This window comes from Symphalangus syndactylus, chromosome 2, assembly GCF_028878055.3.
Source record: "Symphalangus syndactylus isolate Jambi chromosome 2, NHGRI_mSymSyn1-v2.1_pri, whole genome shotgun sequence".
Classification (NCBI taxonomy): domain Eukaryota; kingdom Metazoa; phylum Chordata; class Mammalia; order Primates; family Hylobatidae; genus Symphalangus; species Symphalangus syndactylus.
In genome coordinates this window covers 5,696,096-5,714,432 of record NC_072424.2, presented here as the reverse complement: position 1 = coordinate 5,714,432, position 18,337 = coordinate 5,696,096, and the positions used below count along the sequence as shown (strand labels likewise).

The 18,337-nt window shown below is 57.2% G+C and overlaps 1 protein-coding gene across 1 annotated transcript in view; it reads right to left on the bottom strand.

The window, feature by feature from the left end:
* Window positions 1-821: 821 nt before the first annotated feature.
* Window positions 822-18,337, bottom strand: part of CFAP46 (cilia and flagella associated protein 46) — a 114,598-nt gene continuing 97,082 nt past the window's right edge. Inside the window, 17 exon segments of the mRNA XM_055245020.2 lie at window positions 822-881; window positions 883-923; window positions 1,059-1,109; window positions 1,112-1,473; window positions 2,949-3,029; window positions 3,467-3,548; window positions 5,528-5,640; window positions 6,563-6,665; window positions 6,988-7,023; window positions 7,097-7,157; window positions 7,255-7,325; window positions 13,892-14,059; window positions 14,572-14,654; window positions 15,189-15,310; window positions 15,837-15,967; window positions 16,561-16,637; window positions 17,235-17,332. Coding sequence (XP_055100995.2) covers window positions 849-881; window positions 883-923; window positions 1,059-1,109; window positions 1,112-1,473; window positions 2,949-3,029; window positions 3,467-3,548; window positions 5,528-5,640; window positions 6,563-6,665; window positions 6,988-7,023; window positions 7,097-7,157; window positions 7,255-7,325; window positions 13,892-14,059; window positions 14,572-14,654; window positions 15,189-15,310; window positions 15,837-15,967; window positions 16,561-16,637; window positions 17,235-17,332 — 1,713 coding nt within the window. The 3' untranslated portion in view covers window positions 822-848.

Sequence of the window (18,337 nt, the reverse complement as noted above, 5' to 3'; positions counted from 1 at the left end):
TGGGTGCTGAGCTGGGCGAGTGGGCTCCATGGGTGCAGCGTGGGCAGGAACGCCTTCGGAAGACCCTTCCCTCCCTCACGGCGCCATTGCCCCTGCTGCCCCATCAGACATGGAGGGGATTCTGAGGTTGCACAGGCAGCCTTGACCTCACGTGGCTCCCGCACTGAGCTCCTGTGGCCCATGCGGGAGGGGCTGCCCCCGGCCTTCACATGTCGAGTCCCAGGCTGAAGAAACAGCCCCGTGCGGCCCCACGCGCAGGGCAGGCAGGAGCGCTGACGGGAACATGTGAGGCTCACGCTCTGGCCCTTCAGGGCTGTCCTGGGCCTTCCCCTGTTCCTGGCCGGAGCCCATGTGTGTGGCTGGAGGGCGCGTCCCCAGAAGGCTCTGCAGGCCCCATGGTCCTCCCATGGTCCTCCCACGGACCAATACGCCCTTCGACCCCCCAGCCCCCACCCATCTGGCCGAGTTGGGAGAGAAACATCCAGAAGTTCAGAAAGGCCATCTGGAAGGCACGTCTCTTCCCCCAGGGGCGCCTGGATGCAGCAGCCCACCAGGAGTGTTCACGGAAGAAAAGCATCACTTCACGAGAAGCTCCACGTGGTGCTTGAGGCACAGACTCCGCCGCCCATGAGCCTCCTCATTCTGGAAGGTTCCTTCTGAGGGGCCCTGCACGTGTGCAGGGGATGTGGCCTGCACCAGTGTGAGCCCCACCCCCATCCCCACGGTGGAAAGCTGCTGGGTTCAGGGGGCGCATTTCTTGCGGGCCAGCATCCCAGAAGCCCCCCACCCAGAGCCTCGAGTCACAGAATCCACACACAGAGACTGGCTTCTGCTGTTTACCAGAACACTCAAATCAAAAACAGCCTCACGGTCCGAACAGTGCTTCTGGTCTAAGCAACTCAGCACCAGTGCCTGGTGTGGCGCTGAGAAGCTCTGTCTGCTGGGGCTCTGAGCCGTGCGCCGCGCACCTGGAGGCCCTGCCGGGGGTGCCTCTCCCCAGGGAAAGGCAGTTTTGCCACCAGCAGAAACAAGCCCGCCTGCTGTGGGAGCCTGCTGACAGGGGAGGCCGCCCTTGTCCTGGCCCCAGGAAGAGACGCGGCTCCAGCCCCACGCAGACCCCATGGCGCACACAGGCAGGCAGAGCTCCAGGTCCAGGCGGCTGCCCGGCGGGAAGTCACTGGGGGAGGGTCTCTGGCTGAGGCTGCACCAAGGGCTGGGGAGAGGCCCAGAAAGGGGAGAGAGAGCTGGGAGCTGGGGATGGGAGCCGGGAGGTGGGGATGGGTTGGCAGAGGGGCAGAGCCAAGGGCAGAGGCAAGTGCTGGGGCCGCAGCAGCTGACGGGAGGCAGGTCCAGGCCTGCACTACCTGATGGCTTGGTGCGGCAGCCCATACAGGACCAAGTTGAGCGTGGTGGGAAGGAGCTCGGAGCTTTGGAGCAGTAGTAGCTTGTCCTTCAAGGTCTGAGAAGCCTCGTCTGTGGAGAAAGGGGCGGGAGCTATGAACCCCAAGTCCCCGCAGGACGTCCAGCCCGGCGAGGGCCAGGGCACAGGGGCGGGAAGTGGCGGCTGCTCTGACTGAGGGCGCTGTGGGGAACACACTGCCATTCGCCAGGCCTCCCAGGGCGCCCCCACCACCCGCACCCCTGCCGCACTGACGTGTCCAGGCCCACACAGCCGGGTGACGGCACCAGGACTGGACCCCCTGATCCGAAGCCCACCGTCCCCCTCTACCCCTCGGCCAGGGGAGCTGCTCTGCTGGGGGGCGCCTGTCTAGGGTGTGGCTGCAGCCTTAGCAGGGCTGCCTTGCAGGAAGCAGCGGCCTCTGCCCCTTTTGAACAGTGTGAGTCACCCGGGCTCATGCCTCCATTGCAGGGACCAGAACTTGAAGGTCATCGCTGAGCAGCAGCAGCGGAACAGCCGGCCTGGCTCTGCCCTTCCCCGATTCCCCTGCAGAGCGTCATGTGGGCCCCACACCGGCCACACCATGGCAGCATCCATGTCTGCGCCCTGCTCTGCATTTGCGGGGATGAGTGAGTGTGGCTTCCGTTCGCCTTCTTCCTGCCCCTCGCTCCCTCTCTCTCCCAACAAGCAGGGATCCTTGGGCCCGGAATCCCCAGACCGTGGACCACGTGCTCTTTACACAATAAGCTCCTGGTGACCAGTGGATACTGAAGGCCTCTGGGGGAAGTCTTCTTAGTCAGGGCAGACCACCCGTTCCGTGCACTGCTGAGTGCCTCAACTCAGGGTCCCAGGAAGCTCCTTTGTGGATCCTCCCGCCTCACCGTGGCAGGAGGGTTTTGCTGACTCTGAAGGACAGCTGGGTGGGGTTCCGCCTGTCCGTGTTTGAGAACAGACCATGTCCCATGCCCCTTCCCGACTTTTCCCCTGTGAGGCCGAAAGAGGGGCGGGCGCTGGGTGCGATGTGACAGGCAGGCTGCTCTCCAGGATGCCAATGGGACACACCCCTCAACCCACGCATTCCTCTTCCTGGGCCGGGACGCCTGGTCAGATCCAGGGGCCGTGGGGCACTGTGGTGCAGGCTGTCGGCCCCCTAGGAGTCCTTGCTTGGGGAGAGGGCCAGGCACAGCTGCCACCTGGATTTCCCACTGGTTCCCAGACAGCCCCTGGGCTTGTGGGGATTGTGTGACTGGAGCTGTCAATGAGGAACCGTGATGCTTTCCCTCTAGGTTCTGGAGCCACGTGGCACTGTGGGCCATCACTGCCGAGGGTCGTGCCACGGTGGGGGGCTGGGGCGGTACAGAGACGCAGGTAGCTTCCAGGCAAGAACAAGCCCTCCCTCTTTCCGGCTCCTAGTTAATGTCTGGAGTCCCAGTTCCCCACGGAGAAGTGGAGACACCTGTCCCTGCAGGGATCTGGGGTGCACGTGCCCCACAGGCAGCAGCTGCAGAGGGTGCTGAAGGCCGCGGGGTGCAGGCCGCCCCTCCCTTACCTTGGTTCACTGCCTCGTCGCCACTCATCTTCTGAAGGAGACGCACCGTTTCTCCAACCGGCTTCCCAACGGCCAACAGATCTAGGGGAGAAGCGTCCCCTCAGGCGGGCATGGACACTCTGGCAGCCTTGCTGAAGGGATGCCAGGGGCCCACGCACTTTCCCATAAGACGCTGGCCCGCAGTGCGTTGTCCTGCAGCAGTGTCGGCCACTGGTTTGCCAGGATGCTCTTGACGCCCACCAGGCTGAGCAGGATGGCTGCCTCGACGGGCTCCTCCAGGGACAGCTGTGAGGCGCTGTGGGGACCCGGCTCCCGTGGGCTGGTGCCAGGGGCCCAGCTGAGCCGCCCCCTCCCCATGCACAGCCACACCTTGCCAACTGCTGGAACGCATGTGCGCCCCGACAGCTCTCACCGTTCTTGAAACCTGACCCCAGGTCCCTGCTCCCTCGTGGGTCCCACGCCCGTCTGACCTCTCCATCCTCAGCACCCCCACCCACCCGCTCCGGGCAGCCAGGCACCTCCTGTGCTCCACGCTCTCCATGTGCCGCTTCAAGCTCTGGTAGGACCGTGCCAGGTCCAGCAGGACTGCCACCTGGCACTCTGCCGGGACGGGAAGGGCAGCTCAGCAGCCTTGGCCCGACACGGGGAGTGGGGGTGGGGTGTGGGTGCGGGGGGGCCTGTGCCCCCAGGGCGTGGCAGGGCATGGCACGCTGGCCCCTCAGCTCCAGGCTCCAACCTCATGACCGTCAGGGTCTTTCCAGGGACCCCCCTGGCCACAGTGGACCTCGTCAGCCTCAGGAGCCCAGACCCTTCACAGCCTCCTCCAGGCGACTGTGCCGGGCAACAGGAAGTGGTGGGAAGCCCACCTGGGCTCCCCCAGCTTCCTCTGCCCTGGAGGGCATCTTGGCGCCCCCACCATGCCTGGACGCCCTGGCACCCCACATGAATGAGGTGTATGAGATGGAGCCCTCCCCAAGGACAGAGGGAGAGGCTGCTGGCCTGGGGCCTCCACGGAAGCAGGGACCAGGAGCCAGTGCAACCCTGGGTGTGCCTGCTGCGAGCCCCATGAATGCCGGGGGATGGCTGCCCACTTCCACTCGCAACCTGGCCGTTCCCACAGACAGGCTGTCCAGCTGCGTGAGGCCGAGGCTGCTGCGGAGTTGGGGGAGCCCTGGCGAGGGGTATTCTTCTTTACTTACTGCCTCAGTTGGAATTAAACTTTCAAAGAGGCCCATTTCTAACTCCACCTGGGATGGGCTTCCGGCACCTCTGATGGCCAAGGCCCAGGCTTCAGAGCAGAGTGGGGGTCCTGCTTGGCCCCACCCAAGTGCAGGCCCTGGGTGCCAGGTGCCACGGGACAAGTGTCCACACACCTGCTCCGCTCCATCAACAGGGCCCACGCCCCTCATGGGGGGCACAGCGCTTCCCGGGTCCCTGAAAGGCTCCCGTCAACCCCACACAGTGGGGCCATCAGCAGCCCCATCAGAGAAGGTCACGGCAAGTAGGCTGGCCCTGCGCAGGGGGCGTCCTGGTGGGGCTGCAGCCACAGGAGTTGAGTCAGAGGGGTGGCCTTGGCACAGGGCTGAGCCACACCTGCCTCCTGACTGCTCGCTCTGCAGTGTCTGAGTGGCTGTGCCTGCTGTCTCCGTCAGCGCTACCCTTGGGCCGTGGCGTGTGATGACGGGGTGATGTGCCCCTATGTATGTGCTGTGCTCACACCACGCCCCCAGCCTGCCCTGCCATCCCCACCTCCTGCCAAAAGCCCCCCCCTGTGCTGGAGCTGGCTGGGGTGTCACTGTGCCGGGCACGGCGGACCACACCTGGCAGCCCCTCCACGGCTGGTGGACAGCGAAGGGGAAGGCGAGGTCCCAAGTGCCCATGATTAGACTAGAGGGGCCCTGAGGGAGGGGCCGTGACCAGCGCGGTCCTGAATTGCCCACCCCAGCCTTCCTGACTCCTGGCCTGCCAGGTCTGAAAAGCTGGGCTGGGCAGAGTGGGGGCACTCAGAAATGAAGGGCGGGAGGGCCAGAAGCCCCTGTGGCTGCCATGTCTCTGTGGGCCAGGCAGGGGGTGCAGGGTGGCCAGAGGTCGTCCACCTGCAGACAGGAGGGGGCTGCGGTCACAGAGGGTGGGGGGCAGGAGGGGGCTGCGGTTACAGGGGGTGGCGGGCAGGAGGGGGCTGCGGTCACAGAGGGTGGGGGCAGGAGGGAGCTGCGGTCACAGAGGGTGGGGGCAGGAGGGGGCTGCGGTCACAAGGGGTGGGGGCAGGAGGGGGCTGCGGTCACAAGGGGTGGGGGCAGGAGGGGGCTGCGGTCACAGAGGATGGGGGCAGGAGGGGGCTGCGGTCACAGAGGGTGGGGGCAGGAGGGGGCTGCGGTCACAAGGGGTGGGGGCAGGAGGGGGCTGCGGCCACAGGGGGTGGGGGCAGGAGGGGGCTGCGGTCACAGAGGGTGGGGGCAGGAGGGGGCTGCGGTCACAGGGGGTGGGGGCAGCACCAGCAGGCGACAGTGGCCCTGCTCTGCCCTCAGGTGGATTTGTCCTTTGCCCGCGGGGGAGGGGGTGCCGAGAGGACCTCTCACCCTGCAAGTTCATGGCGACCAATCTCTCCACTAATACATGGGACAGGAAGCTCTCCATTCCATAGAAGAAGAAGCCGCTGCAGCTGCCCAGGGCCTGCTCCCACTGGGCCTGGCTGCAGAGAGAGGACAGTGCCGGCCAACGGTGCCCATGCACCTGCACCAGACCCCACTGTGCGTTCTTAAAGCACGCCACATCCTGCGTGGTCCACGCCTGTCCCATTTGTGCGTTAAACTGAACTTTCTTTCATGTTCCTAATGCCCAGGCCTCCCTCCTTTGTGCTCTGATCACAGGGATCACAACGGAGCCTAGTCAAGGGGACCCCCGGTGAGCATGGACTTCTACGCTGGAATGAACACCCCCTACTCGGGCGGGGCTGGCTGCGGGAAACGCTAGGAGGGGCTTTCCCAATGGCCCAGCACATGGAGGTCAAGGCACCCCCAGTACTCCAGGCATGGGAGACAGTCACCAGACCAGGGTTCCCTCCTTCCATACAGGACCCCAGCCCTGCCCTTGCAGTGCCACCCTCTGCACACACCTGCCCCTGCAGCGCCACCCTCTGCACACACCTGCCCCTGCACACACCTGCCCCTGCAGCCCCGCCCCTGGCATGGAGCTTGTGACATAGAACGACCCTTCCCACCCGTGGCGCTCTCTCCCTGGTTGCTCTGGTTCCCTGCTGGCTGCTTCTGGACACCTCTGGACCACGGAACCCCGAGGGCATCTGGGGGGCAGAGTCTGCAGGTGGTCTCTGGAGGGGGCTGCAGTGCTGGTGGTGAAGAGGCAGCCCCTGCTGCTGGACCCTGCGCTATCGGTGACTCTGGGGGCCCCAAGTCGCCATCTGTAAGGCGGGATAACAGTGCCCCTCGCCCAGTCTCTGAGGATTCAAGGAGCTGGGTCTGTCTCAGCATCGCATGCTGTACGTGGCAGGACTTGCATGGCAGACCTAGGGAGCCGGGGGTGGGGGGCAGTGGCGCCCCGCAGGACCCCCAAGACCTGCCACACTGCAAACGGCTCCTGGGAGCCCAGATACGAACCTGGGAAAGTGCTTGCTTCCCAGATGTCCCACCCATCGCGACGTGAACGTGTCTTGGAATCTTTCCAAAATGTCTTGGGTGATGGAGACAGGAGTCAGCATTTCTGCAAGGAGAACGGGGTGGATACACACCACGGTGTTTCATCAGACACAGGTGTGTAGGGCCGGGGTCCCTGGGGAGGGGTCACAGTGAATGCAGGCGCATATGTCAGTGCCCTGCCATGCCCTGGTAGGGTGATGGTAGAACCAGGCTAGCCAGAGAGAAAACCTCAACAAATTAAAATATTTAAAGCCAAAACGGGGCAAGCACATATGCAGATTTTGGAGCCTCGAGGAGTGGGGCACCAGCTGCTGCCCACAACTGCAGGACGGCAGGAGGCCTGAGGCTGGCGTGTGCCTGAACGGGGAGCCCTGTGCAGCACCCACCTGGGCCCTGAGCCTCCTCGTATGGGTCCACGATGACTGGGTCCCGGTCAAGGAGAAACGGGAGCACAGGGCGGGGTCTGGGGCCCCCCCGGGGCCCATCAAAGGATACACTTGAAGTTGTCTGAGTCGACTATGACGCAGTCAGGGGGGATGGTCCGGGGGACACTGCCCTGCAACCACAGACCAGGGTCAGCAGGTGCAGGGGCCAGGAGCGTGACCTCCCGCTGTGCCCACCAGCCCGATCCCCCACCACAGGCCCCCACCCACCTTCTTGCCCTTCTTTGCTAGGCTTCTCTTTTTGGGGTCTCTGCTTCTCCCCTCCTTTTTCACGCCACCTTCTGTTGAAGACAAGAAAGAGGCAGGGATGTTTGGCAGCAGCTCAAGGCAGCCCTCCGGCCACACTGTCGGTTAATCTCATGTTATGCAAATTTCACTTCAATGAAAAAAAAACAAGTTGTGAGAACAAGCGGTTTTAATTTTTATAAAGTTGACATGGCAATAACTTCTGAAATGCAAAGGTTCATAGGGTTGGGGAAAGTCCTCAAGAAAGAACCACTCTCCAAAGGCTCCAAGGCCCACCTGGCTGACCATTCACACACCCCACTGGGTACTCACCAGTGTGCCTGCCGTGCCCGGGCCCCTTGCTGGTTCCAGGGCCTTCTGTAAAGGGATTTACTACCTGCCCTTTTTGACATGGACACTTTCTTTTGCAGGCTCTGAGTAGACAGTCATGTGCCTGGGAAAGATGGACACTTCCCTCCTGTTTCTGCCCCCGACTTTTCTTTCCTTTCTGTGTGCCTATGCTGGGGCCGCCAGCAGACAGCTGAATGGACTCATGGATGGGGCCCACTGCCTGACGCCCTTCAAAGAGGCTGCTTCTGAGGGATCCCCGTTAAGAAGGAGGCTGTCTCTAGCTTTTGATGGATTTCTTTATCAGGATGTGGCATTGAGTTTGGTTCCTGGCTCACGAAGTAAATGTGTGCATTTTATCAAATGCTTTTACCCTGCGCTGACTGAAACGCTCACACCACTCACTGTTCCTCTAGGACATCTGTAGCGTTTTAAGGTTAAACTGGGGCCGGGCACAGTGGCTCACGCCTGTAATCCCAGTGTTTTGGGAGGCCGAGGTGGGAGGGTTGCTTGAGCCCAGGAGGTGGAGGCTGCAGTGAGCTGTGATTGTGCCACTGCACTCCAGCCTGGGTGACAGAGCGAGACCCTGTCAGGAAGTGGGAAGGGAAGAGAAAAGGCTGAACTGAGTGATGATAGCTTATCTTTTTATGTATTTGTTGTGCTGTTCTGGAGCAGTCTGGGAGCAGTTAGGCTGGCCTAGGGAAGGATGGGAGGAGCTGTCTACTTTTCTATTACTGAGGAGATTTATCTAACACTGACATGATCTGTTTCTTGACAGTCTGGCAGGATTCCGTGAAAACATGGAAAAACGGATATATTTTTGTGGGAAGACTTCAATCCATCAATGTCCTTTTTTACTGGTTATGAGACTATTCAGGTTTGCTTTCTTCCTGGCATCTGAGAGTGTTTTCTCCTAGTGTTTGGTCCTTGCTGCCCAGGGGTTTTGCTATGTTGATTCAAAGTTGCTCGGGGACTTCCGTGTTCTCTATCGCCGCCGCTGGTGCATCGTTAGCGCTGTCCCTTTCCGCTTCTGGCGTTCTCGGTTGCTCTTCTCTGTGGCATCTGTTTCCTTGGCATCTTCTTGGGCACTTTCTGCATGTGCTCCTCTGCTCACCTTGGGATCATTCTGCCTCCTTGCTCTGACTTCCTTTTGTTTTGAGACGGAGTCTTGCTGTCGCCCAGGCTGGAGTGCAGTGGCGCGATCTCGGCTCACTGCAAGCTCCGCCTCCCGGGTTCACGCCATTCTCCTGCCTCAGCCTCTCTGAGTAGCTGGGACCACAGGCGCCTGCCACCACACCCGGCTAATTTTTTGTATTTTTAGTAGAGACGGGGTTTCACCATGATAGCCAGGATGGTCTCGATCTCCTGACCTCGTGATCCACCCGCCGCAGTCTCCCAAAGTGCTGGGATTACAGGCGTGAGCCACTGCGCCCGGCCTCAAATCTTTTATAGGGTTGTTTCTTTCTTATTATTCAGTTTTGAGAATTCTTTATACAGTCTAAATTTGTTACTATTATCAGATTCTTCCAGTCTTGGCATAACTTCTCGTTTTCTTAACAATATCTTTCAAAGAGTGGAAATTCTTAAATTTGCTGACGGTCATAAAGATTTTCGTCAGTGTTTTCTGCTAGAAATGTGAGGGTCTTTGGTCTCGGATCCATTTCGAGCTGATTTTCCTGTGTGGTGTGCGGCCTCATTTTTGTTGTGTTTTGTTCTGCACTTGGACGTCCAGGAACTGCAGCCACTCGTGGAGGTGCCGCACCTTCCTCCGCTCAGCGTCCTCGTCCCTTTGCCAGCCACCACCCAGCTGTGCACCTGTGGCACGCTTCTGGTTCCCCGCCCGGTCCCACGGGTCTACACGGCTACCGTCATGCCTGCGCTCCACTGTGTCAACACTGCACCCGTGTGACAGGGTCCTGACATCAGGTGGCGTGTGCCCTCCTGTTTTGGCTATTATAGGGGTCCCTTACGTTTTATATAACTTTTAGAATAAGCTTGTTAATTTCTACAAAAAAAAAAAAAAAAAAAAAAGCCTGTGGAGATCTTGACTAGAATTGTGTGGAATCTATAGATCACTTTAGGGCAAGCTGACACCTTGGCAATATTGGGCCTTCTCATCTAAGAGCGTGATGTTTCTCTCCATTTGTTTAGTTCTTTAATCTCTCTCAGCAATGTTTTATAGGATGAGCGTACAAAGTCTTGCACCTTTTGTCAAATTTATCCCTAATCATTTCCTGGTTTGGAAGCTATTGTCAATGGTAGTGTTTTAAGTTTTAATTTCTGATAGTTAGATATATAGAAATGCAATTGGTTTTTGTACCTTGACTTTTATATCCTTCAACCTTGCCAAAATCACTCACTAGTTAGAGTAGCTTTTTCTGTAGATTAGATGACATTTTCTACATAGATGATGAGACCACCTGCAGAGAAAGGCCACCGAGAGGCTTTTCCTGTTTTCCTCCTGCCTCTCGACTCCGGCCAGGATCTCCAGCATGGTGCTGACACTGCAGCGAGCGGCCCTGCCTGGCTGCTGGCCTTGGGGGATGGCCTCAGCCTCCTGCCAACCTGCGACGCTCAGGGGCAGGTGTTCTGCAGATGTCCTTTGCCAGCTGGAGGAAGCTGCCTTCCCCTCCTCATTTTCTGAGAGTTTGTATTCGGAATGGATGTTGGGTTTTGTCAAATGCTTTTCTGCATCTACTGCAATCATCAGAGAGTCTTTATTTTTTAGCTTATGAATATGGTGAATTACATTGGCTGATTTTTCAAATATTAAATTACCCTTGTATTCCTGGGTTAAAACCCACTTGGACATAATATAAATCCTCATAACATATTGTTTTGCTCCATTTCCTAACATTTTGTTAAGAATGTTGTTAGCGTCTATAGCCATGAGGCATATTGGCCATTTTTTTAAATCTCCTAATGTCTTTTTCTGGGTTTGGTATCGGATAATGCCAGCCTCAGAAGATCAGCTGGGAAGTAGAGTCTCCTCTTTCATCGCTGTGGGAGGGTGTGTGTAGAAACCCTCTGGGTGTAGAGGTATCTTCTTTTCTTTTCCTCTTTTTTTTTTTTTTTTTTTTGAGATGGAGTCTCGCTCTGTCACCCAGGCTGGAGTACAGTGGCGCAATCTCAGCTCACTGCAACCTCCACCTCCCGGGTTCAAGCGATTCTCCTGTCTTAGCCTCCTGAGTAGCTGGGATTACAGGCACACACCACCACACCCAGCTAATTTTTGTGTTTTTAGTAAAGATGGGGTTTCACCATCTTGGCCAGGCTGGCCTTGAACTCCTGACCTCGTGATCCACCTGCCTTGGCCTCCCAAAGTGCTGGGATTACAGGCGTGAGCCACCGCACCCGACCAAGGTTTTTTCTTTGTGGGAAGATTTTAAACTAAACATTCTATTACTTTAATAGATACAGGCCTATCCAGGTCATCCCTTTCTTCTTGAGTGAGTTTGGAAGTTTGGGTCTTACGAGGAACTTGTCCATTTCATCTAAGTTGTTAAATTTATTGGCACAGCATCATTCATTATTTACTTTTTATCCTCTCTTGACTCTGTAGTGATGCTGCCTCTATCATTTTTGATACTGATAATTTTGTGTCTCTCTTTTTCCTGATCAGCCTGACCTGACTAGAGGTGTATTAATTTTATTGATTTTTCTCAAAGAACTTGCTTTTGGTTTGTGTTTCTGTTTCCTGTGTCATAGATTTCCGTTCTTATTTCCATCATCCTTGATCATGCTTGTGTTAAAATTGCTTTTTCTAATTTTTGAAGATAGAAATAGCGGTCATTGCTTTGCAGCCTTTTTTCTTTCCTAACATACACGCTTAGTTCCATAAATTCCTTCTTGCGCTTCAGCAGCATCCACAAATAATGATAAATTGTGTTTTTGTCTTCATTCACATCACAATATTTTCTAAATTCCCCTTTTAATTTCTTCTTTTATCCGTGGGCATTTAAGAAGCATATTTAGTTTCCAAGTAACTGGGGTTTTCCAGGCATGCTTTCTGTTATTAAGTTCTAATTTAACTCCACTGTGGTCAGAGAACCTACTGTGGGTAATTTAGACCCTTTCATATTTTTTAGGCTTGTTTTATGGCTCAGCGTAGGGTATATCTTGTCAAATGTTCTGTGTGTGTGTGAAAAAGTGTACATTCTTCTGCCGTGGGGGGAATGTTACATCAATGTCTGTTAGATGAAGCTGGCTGGTATGTTTAATCCTCCACACCCTACTGATTTGATGCATATTTGTTCCATCACTGTTGAGAAAGGGATGTTGACATCTCCAGCCATCCCTGGGTACGTCTTGATTGTTCTGTGGCTCCGTGGGTTTTGTCTCGTGTATTTTGCAGCGATGTTAATCGATGTACAGACACTGAGGTTTCACACCCTCTTCATGAATTAGCCTCGTCCTCTTTACGGAATGGCCCGCTGTAGCTCTGGTCATGTTCCCAGGATGAACTCCGCCTTTTTCTAATTTAATCTCACCATGCCAACATTCTTTGGATACTAAGAGATAAGGTTTTTCCATCCTTTCTTTTTAACTTACCATTTTCTTTTTATTTAAAGTGGGTTTCTTGGAGGAAGCATATTTTGAACGCTGAATTTTCATTTAATCAGATGATCTTTTTCTTTTAGTTGGGGGTGTTCAGACACTTAATGTGATGATGGATATGGTTGGGTTGAAATATACTACTATCTTGCTATTTGTTTTTTATTTTTCCTATCTGTTCTCTGTTCCTTTTTTCTGTGTTTTTTTGGATGAAGGGTGTGTTTATGATTCCATTTCATCTTCTTCATTATGTGTTTGCTATAAACTCTGTGGGTTGTTTTTCTTGTTGTTTTGTTTGTATTGATTACTTGGGGATGTACAGTTTATGACTTTATCACTCTATCTTCAAGTAATATTATACACTTTCTCCAGAGGATGGAACCTTTAGATGCTTTGCTTCCATTCCCTCCCCCTCATCTTTTGTGCTGTTGTTGTTCATCCCACATTTATGTTATAAAACCCCGTACCATTATTATTTTCTTTTGCTCTAAGCTTTTTGCTCAAAAATATTTTAAAGAGATTTTGAAAATAAAGGAGTTTTAAGTGTTTATCTGTGTTTTCACTATTTTCAGAGCTGTCTCTTTCCCTGGCCTCGCACACAGGCGGTGACCGTCTTCCTGCCGAGGGCTCTGCAGATCTCGGAGCGGCCGTTCCTTGCAGCTCTCTCCTTCCGGGTGTCCCGCCCTGCATGTTGTAGCTGTCAGCTTCCCAGACTCCAAACTGCCTGTCCTCAACTTGGGGAGACCCCTGGGCTCTTTCTGCCCCCCCCAACAATGCTGTGGCCTGGAAACTCCCCAGAGAGTAAGAGCTGGGTGGGCCGTGGCGCTCGCCAGCCAACCCCCTTCAAGGACCCCCGTCCTGCTCGGACTGCCCGTCAATGTTTGAAAACCCTCATTTCATGTGTTTCTCTGGTTTTTATTAGTCTCAGCTGGAAGGACAAATCTCGTCCTTGTTACTTCATCTGAGATGGAAGCTAAAGTCCAATCTATTTATTTTTAATTTGATATCGAAGTGCAGAAAACTGCACACACCACAAGTGTAGGGCTTGGGGAAGTTTCACAACCTGGGCACATCTGCACAGCCAGCACTCAGTCAAGAATGTCATCACCCCCGAATCCCAGCCGAGGTCAGGGCCTTCCACGCTCTCCCCCACGGTTTTCACCGTCTGAGTGACTAATGGAGAGGCTGGCTGTTTACTACATATCTGGTCCCCTCCTTTGAAACAGATATTTGTGGGGGCAAGAGCAGCGTTAAGTTCATCTTCCCTGTGTGTTTAGCACCAGGATACTGGCACATAGCAGGTATTTTATAAATAGTTTTGAGTATTTATATATATACATATATATTTTATTTTTGACAGGGTCTCACTCTGTTGCCCAGGCTGGAGTGCAGTGGCGCCATCTCAGCTCCCCAAAGCCTCAGTCTCCCAGGCTCAAACCATCCTCCCACCTCCCAGCCTCCTGAGTAGCCGGGACCACAGGTGCATGCCACCATGCCCGGCTAATTTTAAAATTTCTTGTAGAGATGCACTCTCACCATGTTGCCCAGGCTGGTGAGTATTTATATCCTATAAATATCTTTGAATGAATAAATGCCTAGAAAAATGTTGCAACATTTGGTGATTTTTTTTGATAGGAGCTAACATTGTTTCATCTGAAAAAATAATTTAAATATTTCCATTTTAAAATTGCACATTAAGGTGGCTGAGGGCAGCTCCTACCTGTCTCTTCTCTATGGAGGCGATTCCACAGCATTTGAAGAGAAAATTCTCGTGACACAGAGGAAATTGTCCCTTCATCGAACACAGAGAGACCTTCCAGTGGCAGCTCCAGGAGATGTCTGTCTGCGACCAGGACTATCTTATCCGCAACCTCGGGCTGGACTGTGTCTGGGAAACAGCAGTGCAGGGAGATCAGCTCCTGAAGACGGGACCCTTCCCACGGGGCCGCAGGCTCCGTCTTCTGACTTGGCTGCTGGGCGCTGGGAAAGCCTGGCAGCCCGCCTTGACTCCATGCCAACTCCTCCTCCAGATGCCCCAGAACGGGGCGAGGAACAGCCTCCCATCACGCCTGTCCCTCCACACGATCCTTTTTGTTAGCAGGCACGTGTGGTGTGGCGGGGCTGACAATCCACCCACGCAAGGGCGGCTGCTGGGTTCCGTGGTGCCCTCAGGAGGCTTGGCACAGAGCCTCCTAGCCGGAGGGCTGGTCCGTGGCTGTGCACAGAACCTTCCGGGGACCCCATGCGCAGGGAGGCCTCAGGGGGAGGGGCTGCAGGCCTTGTGGGACTCCTGGGTTCCTGACCCCCCTTGGCGTTCCCGGATGGGTGGGTGGATCCCAACCCCACCTCTTCTGGCGGGACAAGCTCCCCAGGCTGAGTGGCCACGCCCGCCCCACTCACTGTGTTGTCCTGTGGACATTTTCCCCTCCTTGTCTTTGCCCTTCGACTTCCCTGAATCGGCAACAACCGCAGGTGTCTGCACTCTGAAAGTCAGGTTATATATTCGGGTTTAAGAAACAGACAGAGACAACAAACGCTTGGAATATAGGCGACACCTGCTCAGCCTGTTTCACTCTAAGGCAGCAGCACCACGAATCCCCACGCTCACTTCTGGGGCTGGTCCCACTGAGGTGGGGCTGGGATGAGCCACAGGATTTCGGGATCATCTCTGATCCACCAGCCAAGCTAAACGGTGCCAGGTGTCTGTCCCCTCTGCCTTCCTTCCCACCCCAAATCAAAGGAGCCCGGGCGGCCCCTCGGAGGTGCTTGCCCTCCGACCCCACGCTTGGGCCAGGGGCTGGAGGGGCCGTGGGCAGTGGGCAGTGGGCAGTACTCCTCCAGGCAGGAATGGAGGCAGAACCAGGAAGAACTGCTTCCTGGGAGCAGGTGGGTGGCGCTGAGTCCTGAACAAAGGCGTCCGAGAAGGCACAGCAAGCACACGTGGTTGGCCACGGCGCTGGACACACGTGTCCATGTGTGAGCATGGTGGGGAGCCAGCCTCAAGTCATCCCCGGTACCTGGCCTCGGAGAGGCTGAGCAGGGGGAAGAGCGGCTGCAGAAGCTCCTCCAGGGTCCCCAGGACGCTGCTGAGCCTCTGCACAGGGCGCTCCTTCTCCTCCACCTGCAGGCCTTCTGGCTCCTACTCAATCCAAACAAGAGGCCCCCGTAGCAAACAGGGCGCATGGCCCAGACCCTGCGAGGGCCAGGCCCCTGCGGAAAGGCCGAGCTCCTGCCCATTCTGCCAACAGCATGGTGGACAAGGGCGCCTGGCTCGGCAACAAGGGCCCCGCAGCACCCGGCCCATCCTCTGGAGGGTCACCCTGAGACCCCAGCCCCCACCCATCTCCTCTGCCCACACCACGGAGGGTCCTGCCTGTGGGGACAGCCGGGCCCAGGTGACCCTGAGCTCTGTGGAGCAGAGTGGGCCGGGCCCCTCCTCTTTCTCTTCAGGGATCAGACATGGCCAAGGAGCGCAAGGAGCGAGTTCTCCCCCCACATGGAGCTTGGCCTGGGAGTTGGGCAGTGCCCGGGTATCGGGATGGCCCAAGCCCTTCAGCAGCCGGGCCTAGCGCCCCGCCCCTCCCGCCACCTCGCCGGGGTCCTGGCTCTCAGGGGTGGGGAGCAGAGGGTCCCAGCAGGGTGGCTTGGAGCCTGCAGGGCCTCACCGAGCCTGTGTTCAGGGCCATGTCCTCGCTGTACACCTGGGCCTGGGTCTGCTTCCGGAACTGCTGGGCACAGGCCAGCAGGTGGGAGAAGGCAGTGGGGCTCATGGCCAGACGCATCACCTTGCAAGAGCCTGCGGGGACACGGACACACCCTCTGTCGCTGCCCAGGGCTGAGGATGGCAGCTGGACCGTGCGTGGTGAGCACTGGGAAAGGCTGCATGGACGGAAGTCCCTTCCTCCATGTGGGGTCCCCCTGGTCCCATGCCGTGGAGGGGCCGCCACGTCATCGCACAGCCAGCGGATGGGCCTCCTGGGCCCCAGGGAAGCACACGCCCCATCTACACCTGTTTCCAGAATGTCACAGGCACTACAGACCCCTCCATCCCTGTGGGTGGAGGGCTGGGAGAGGCCACACCCCCGGGACCCCAGCAGCTCCCTGGTGGGCCTTCGGCTTCTGGAAGGAAAGCGCCCGCGTGCAGGGAGCCTGAGGCACAGTGGGCATCAGCTCTGCTCCTGCCCCCGCTCCCTTCCCCCCACCGCTCCCCTCCCCCACCGCTCCCCTCCCGCCCCTGCTCCCCTCCCCCACTCCTGCCCCTGCTCCCCTCCCCCTCCGCCTCTCCCCTCACCCTGCCCACACAGCCCTGCTCACCTCCCCACTCTCGCCCCTGATCGGCCTGCCCTGCTCCTCCTGCTCCCCCTCCCCCTCCCCTGCAGCCCTGCTCACCTCCCACCGCCTGCACCTTTCCTTTGGCTGCGGTAATGAACTTGGGTTTCTCGTAGGCAGCGCCGTACAGACGGGACCTGCCGGCAAGACGCGGGCCAGGGTCGCAGGCAAGCCATGAAGGAAACACACCTCACAGCCCAGCTCCAGTGACCTCAAAGGAGCCCAGTGAGACCAACTCTGCAGACCATGCACCCCCAGCAGGGCACTCCCCGTGTGCGCCTCCAGGGGCACTGCTGGGTGTGCATGGCCAGTCAGGGTGTGGACTGAGAACAGGCTGGGTCATGCACCGGGCACTTGGGCACGGCCAGTGAGTTCTGTGGTCACTGCCAGAGGCACCGCCGGCTGGCTCCAGGCCAGTGGGAGCTGGAGAGGACAGCTGTCCTGCTCTCGGCCCCACCGTAACAGTGACCTTCAGGTCCGGACGCCCAGACCAGACACAAAGACCCTGTACGGGAGACAGGTCACAGGAGGGGGTGTGCCGTGTCTCTGGACCGCCCCCACCCTTGGGGTACCCGGTGTCTGTCCGGCACCTTCTCGGGACTGGCCGGGCGTTTCCCGAGTCCCAGGCCTCCCTGGGGTGGGGCTGAGGTGTGGGCAGCCCACGGCTGGGTCTCTGCCTCCCTGAGGCCTCTCAGCAGGCTGGGGGTGGCCTCAACAGGAAGGAGCGGCTTTACCTGTCCCCTGAGAGGTGCAGAAAGAGGATGCAAAAGGTAGGAGGCATCTCATTCAAGAGGTTAAAATGTTGTTCAGTGACGCAAAGATTTTGCCAAGCCTGTGTGGTGAAAAACGGCTATCAGTGGATGCATTTAGGACACAGGGACGTCGCTGTGCTGTTTCCCTCATTTCCAGGAGACCTCGCGGCAGAGCCATGGCGGGGGCTTTGTGCCCTTCCTGCCCCAGGCCCGGGCCCTTGGGGTGGGGGGGCCCTGCTGGGAGTGACTCAGGGCTGCCACCAGGGGGCAGCAGAGGCACACAAGAGTCACTGGCAGCACCAAAATGTCATTTCTCTCCGGTTGTTAATGTTTAGAAACCTGATGTGCATGACGCAAAGTGCATGTTCACCAAACCCAAAATAACAAATGGAAAATTCTCCAGCGGCTCCTCCGTGAGTGGTGCCTTTCCCTCCATCCTTCCTCCTGTGTCCTCCACACCACACATGGAGACATACATGTACAGACACATGGATGCATGCAGACACACACGCGTGCACAGACACACACACACAGACAGGCATGGACACACACAGACACGCACCGTGCACAGGCGCACACACGGAGACATGCACGGACACACAGATGCACGTGTACATGGACCCAGACACACAGACATGCACGGACACAGACACCCACCCGTGCATAGACGTGCTCACGCAGACATGCAGACACACACATGCACGCGTACACAGATGCACACACGCAGACATGCACGGACACACACAGATGAACGCATACACAAACCCAGACACGCAGACATGCATGGACACAGACACGCACCCATGCACACACGCAGACATGCAGGGACACAGACATGCACCCATACACAGACGCACTCACGCAGACATGCACGGACACAGAAACGCACCCGTACCCAGACGCACACACTCACGTAGACATGCACGGACACACACGTGTACACAGCACAGACTCAGAGCCGTGCCCCCATGTTCCCCTGGGGAAGGCCCTCTCTTCCTGGCCTTAGGCCCCTGGGATGCCAGTCAGCTGTGGTCAAGCGGTGCAGGCGGCGGCTCCAGCCCGTCCGCTCCTGTGGACTATGAGTC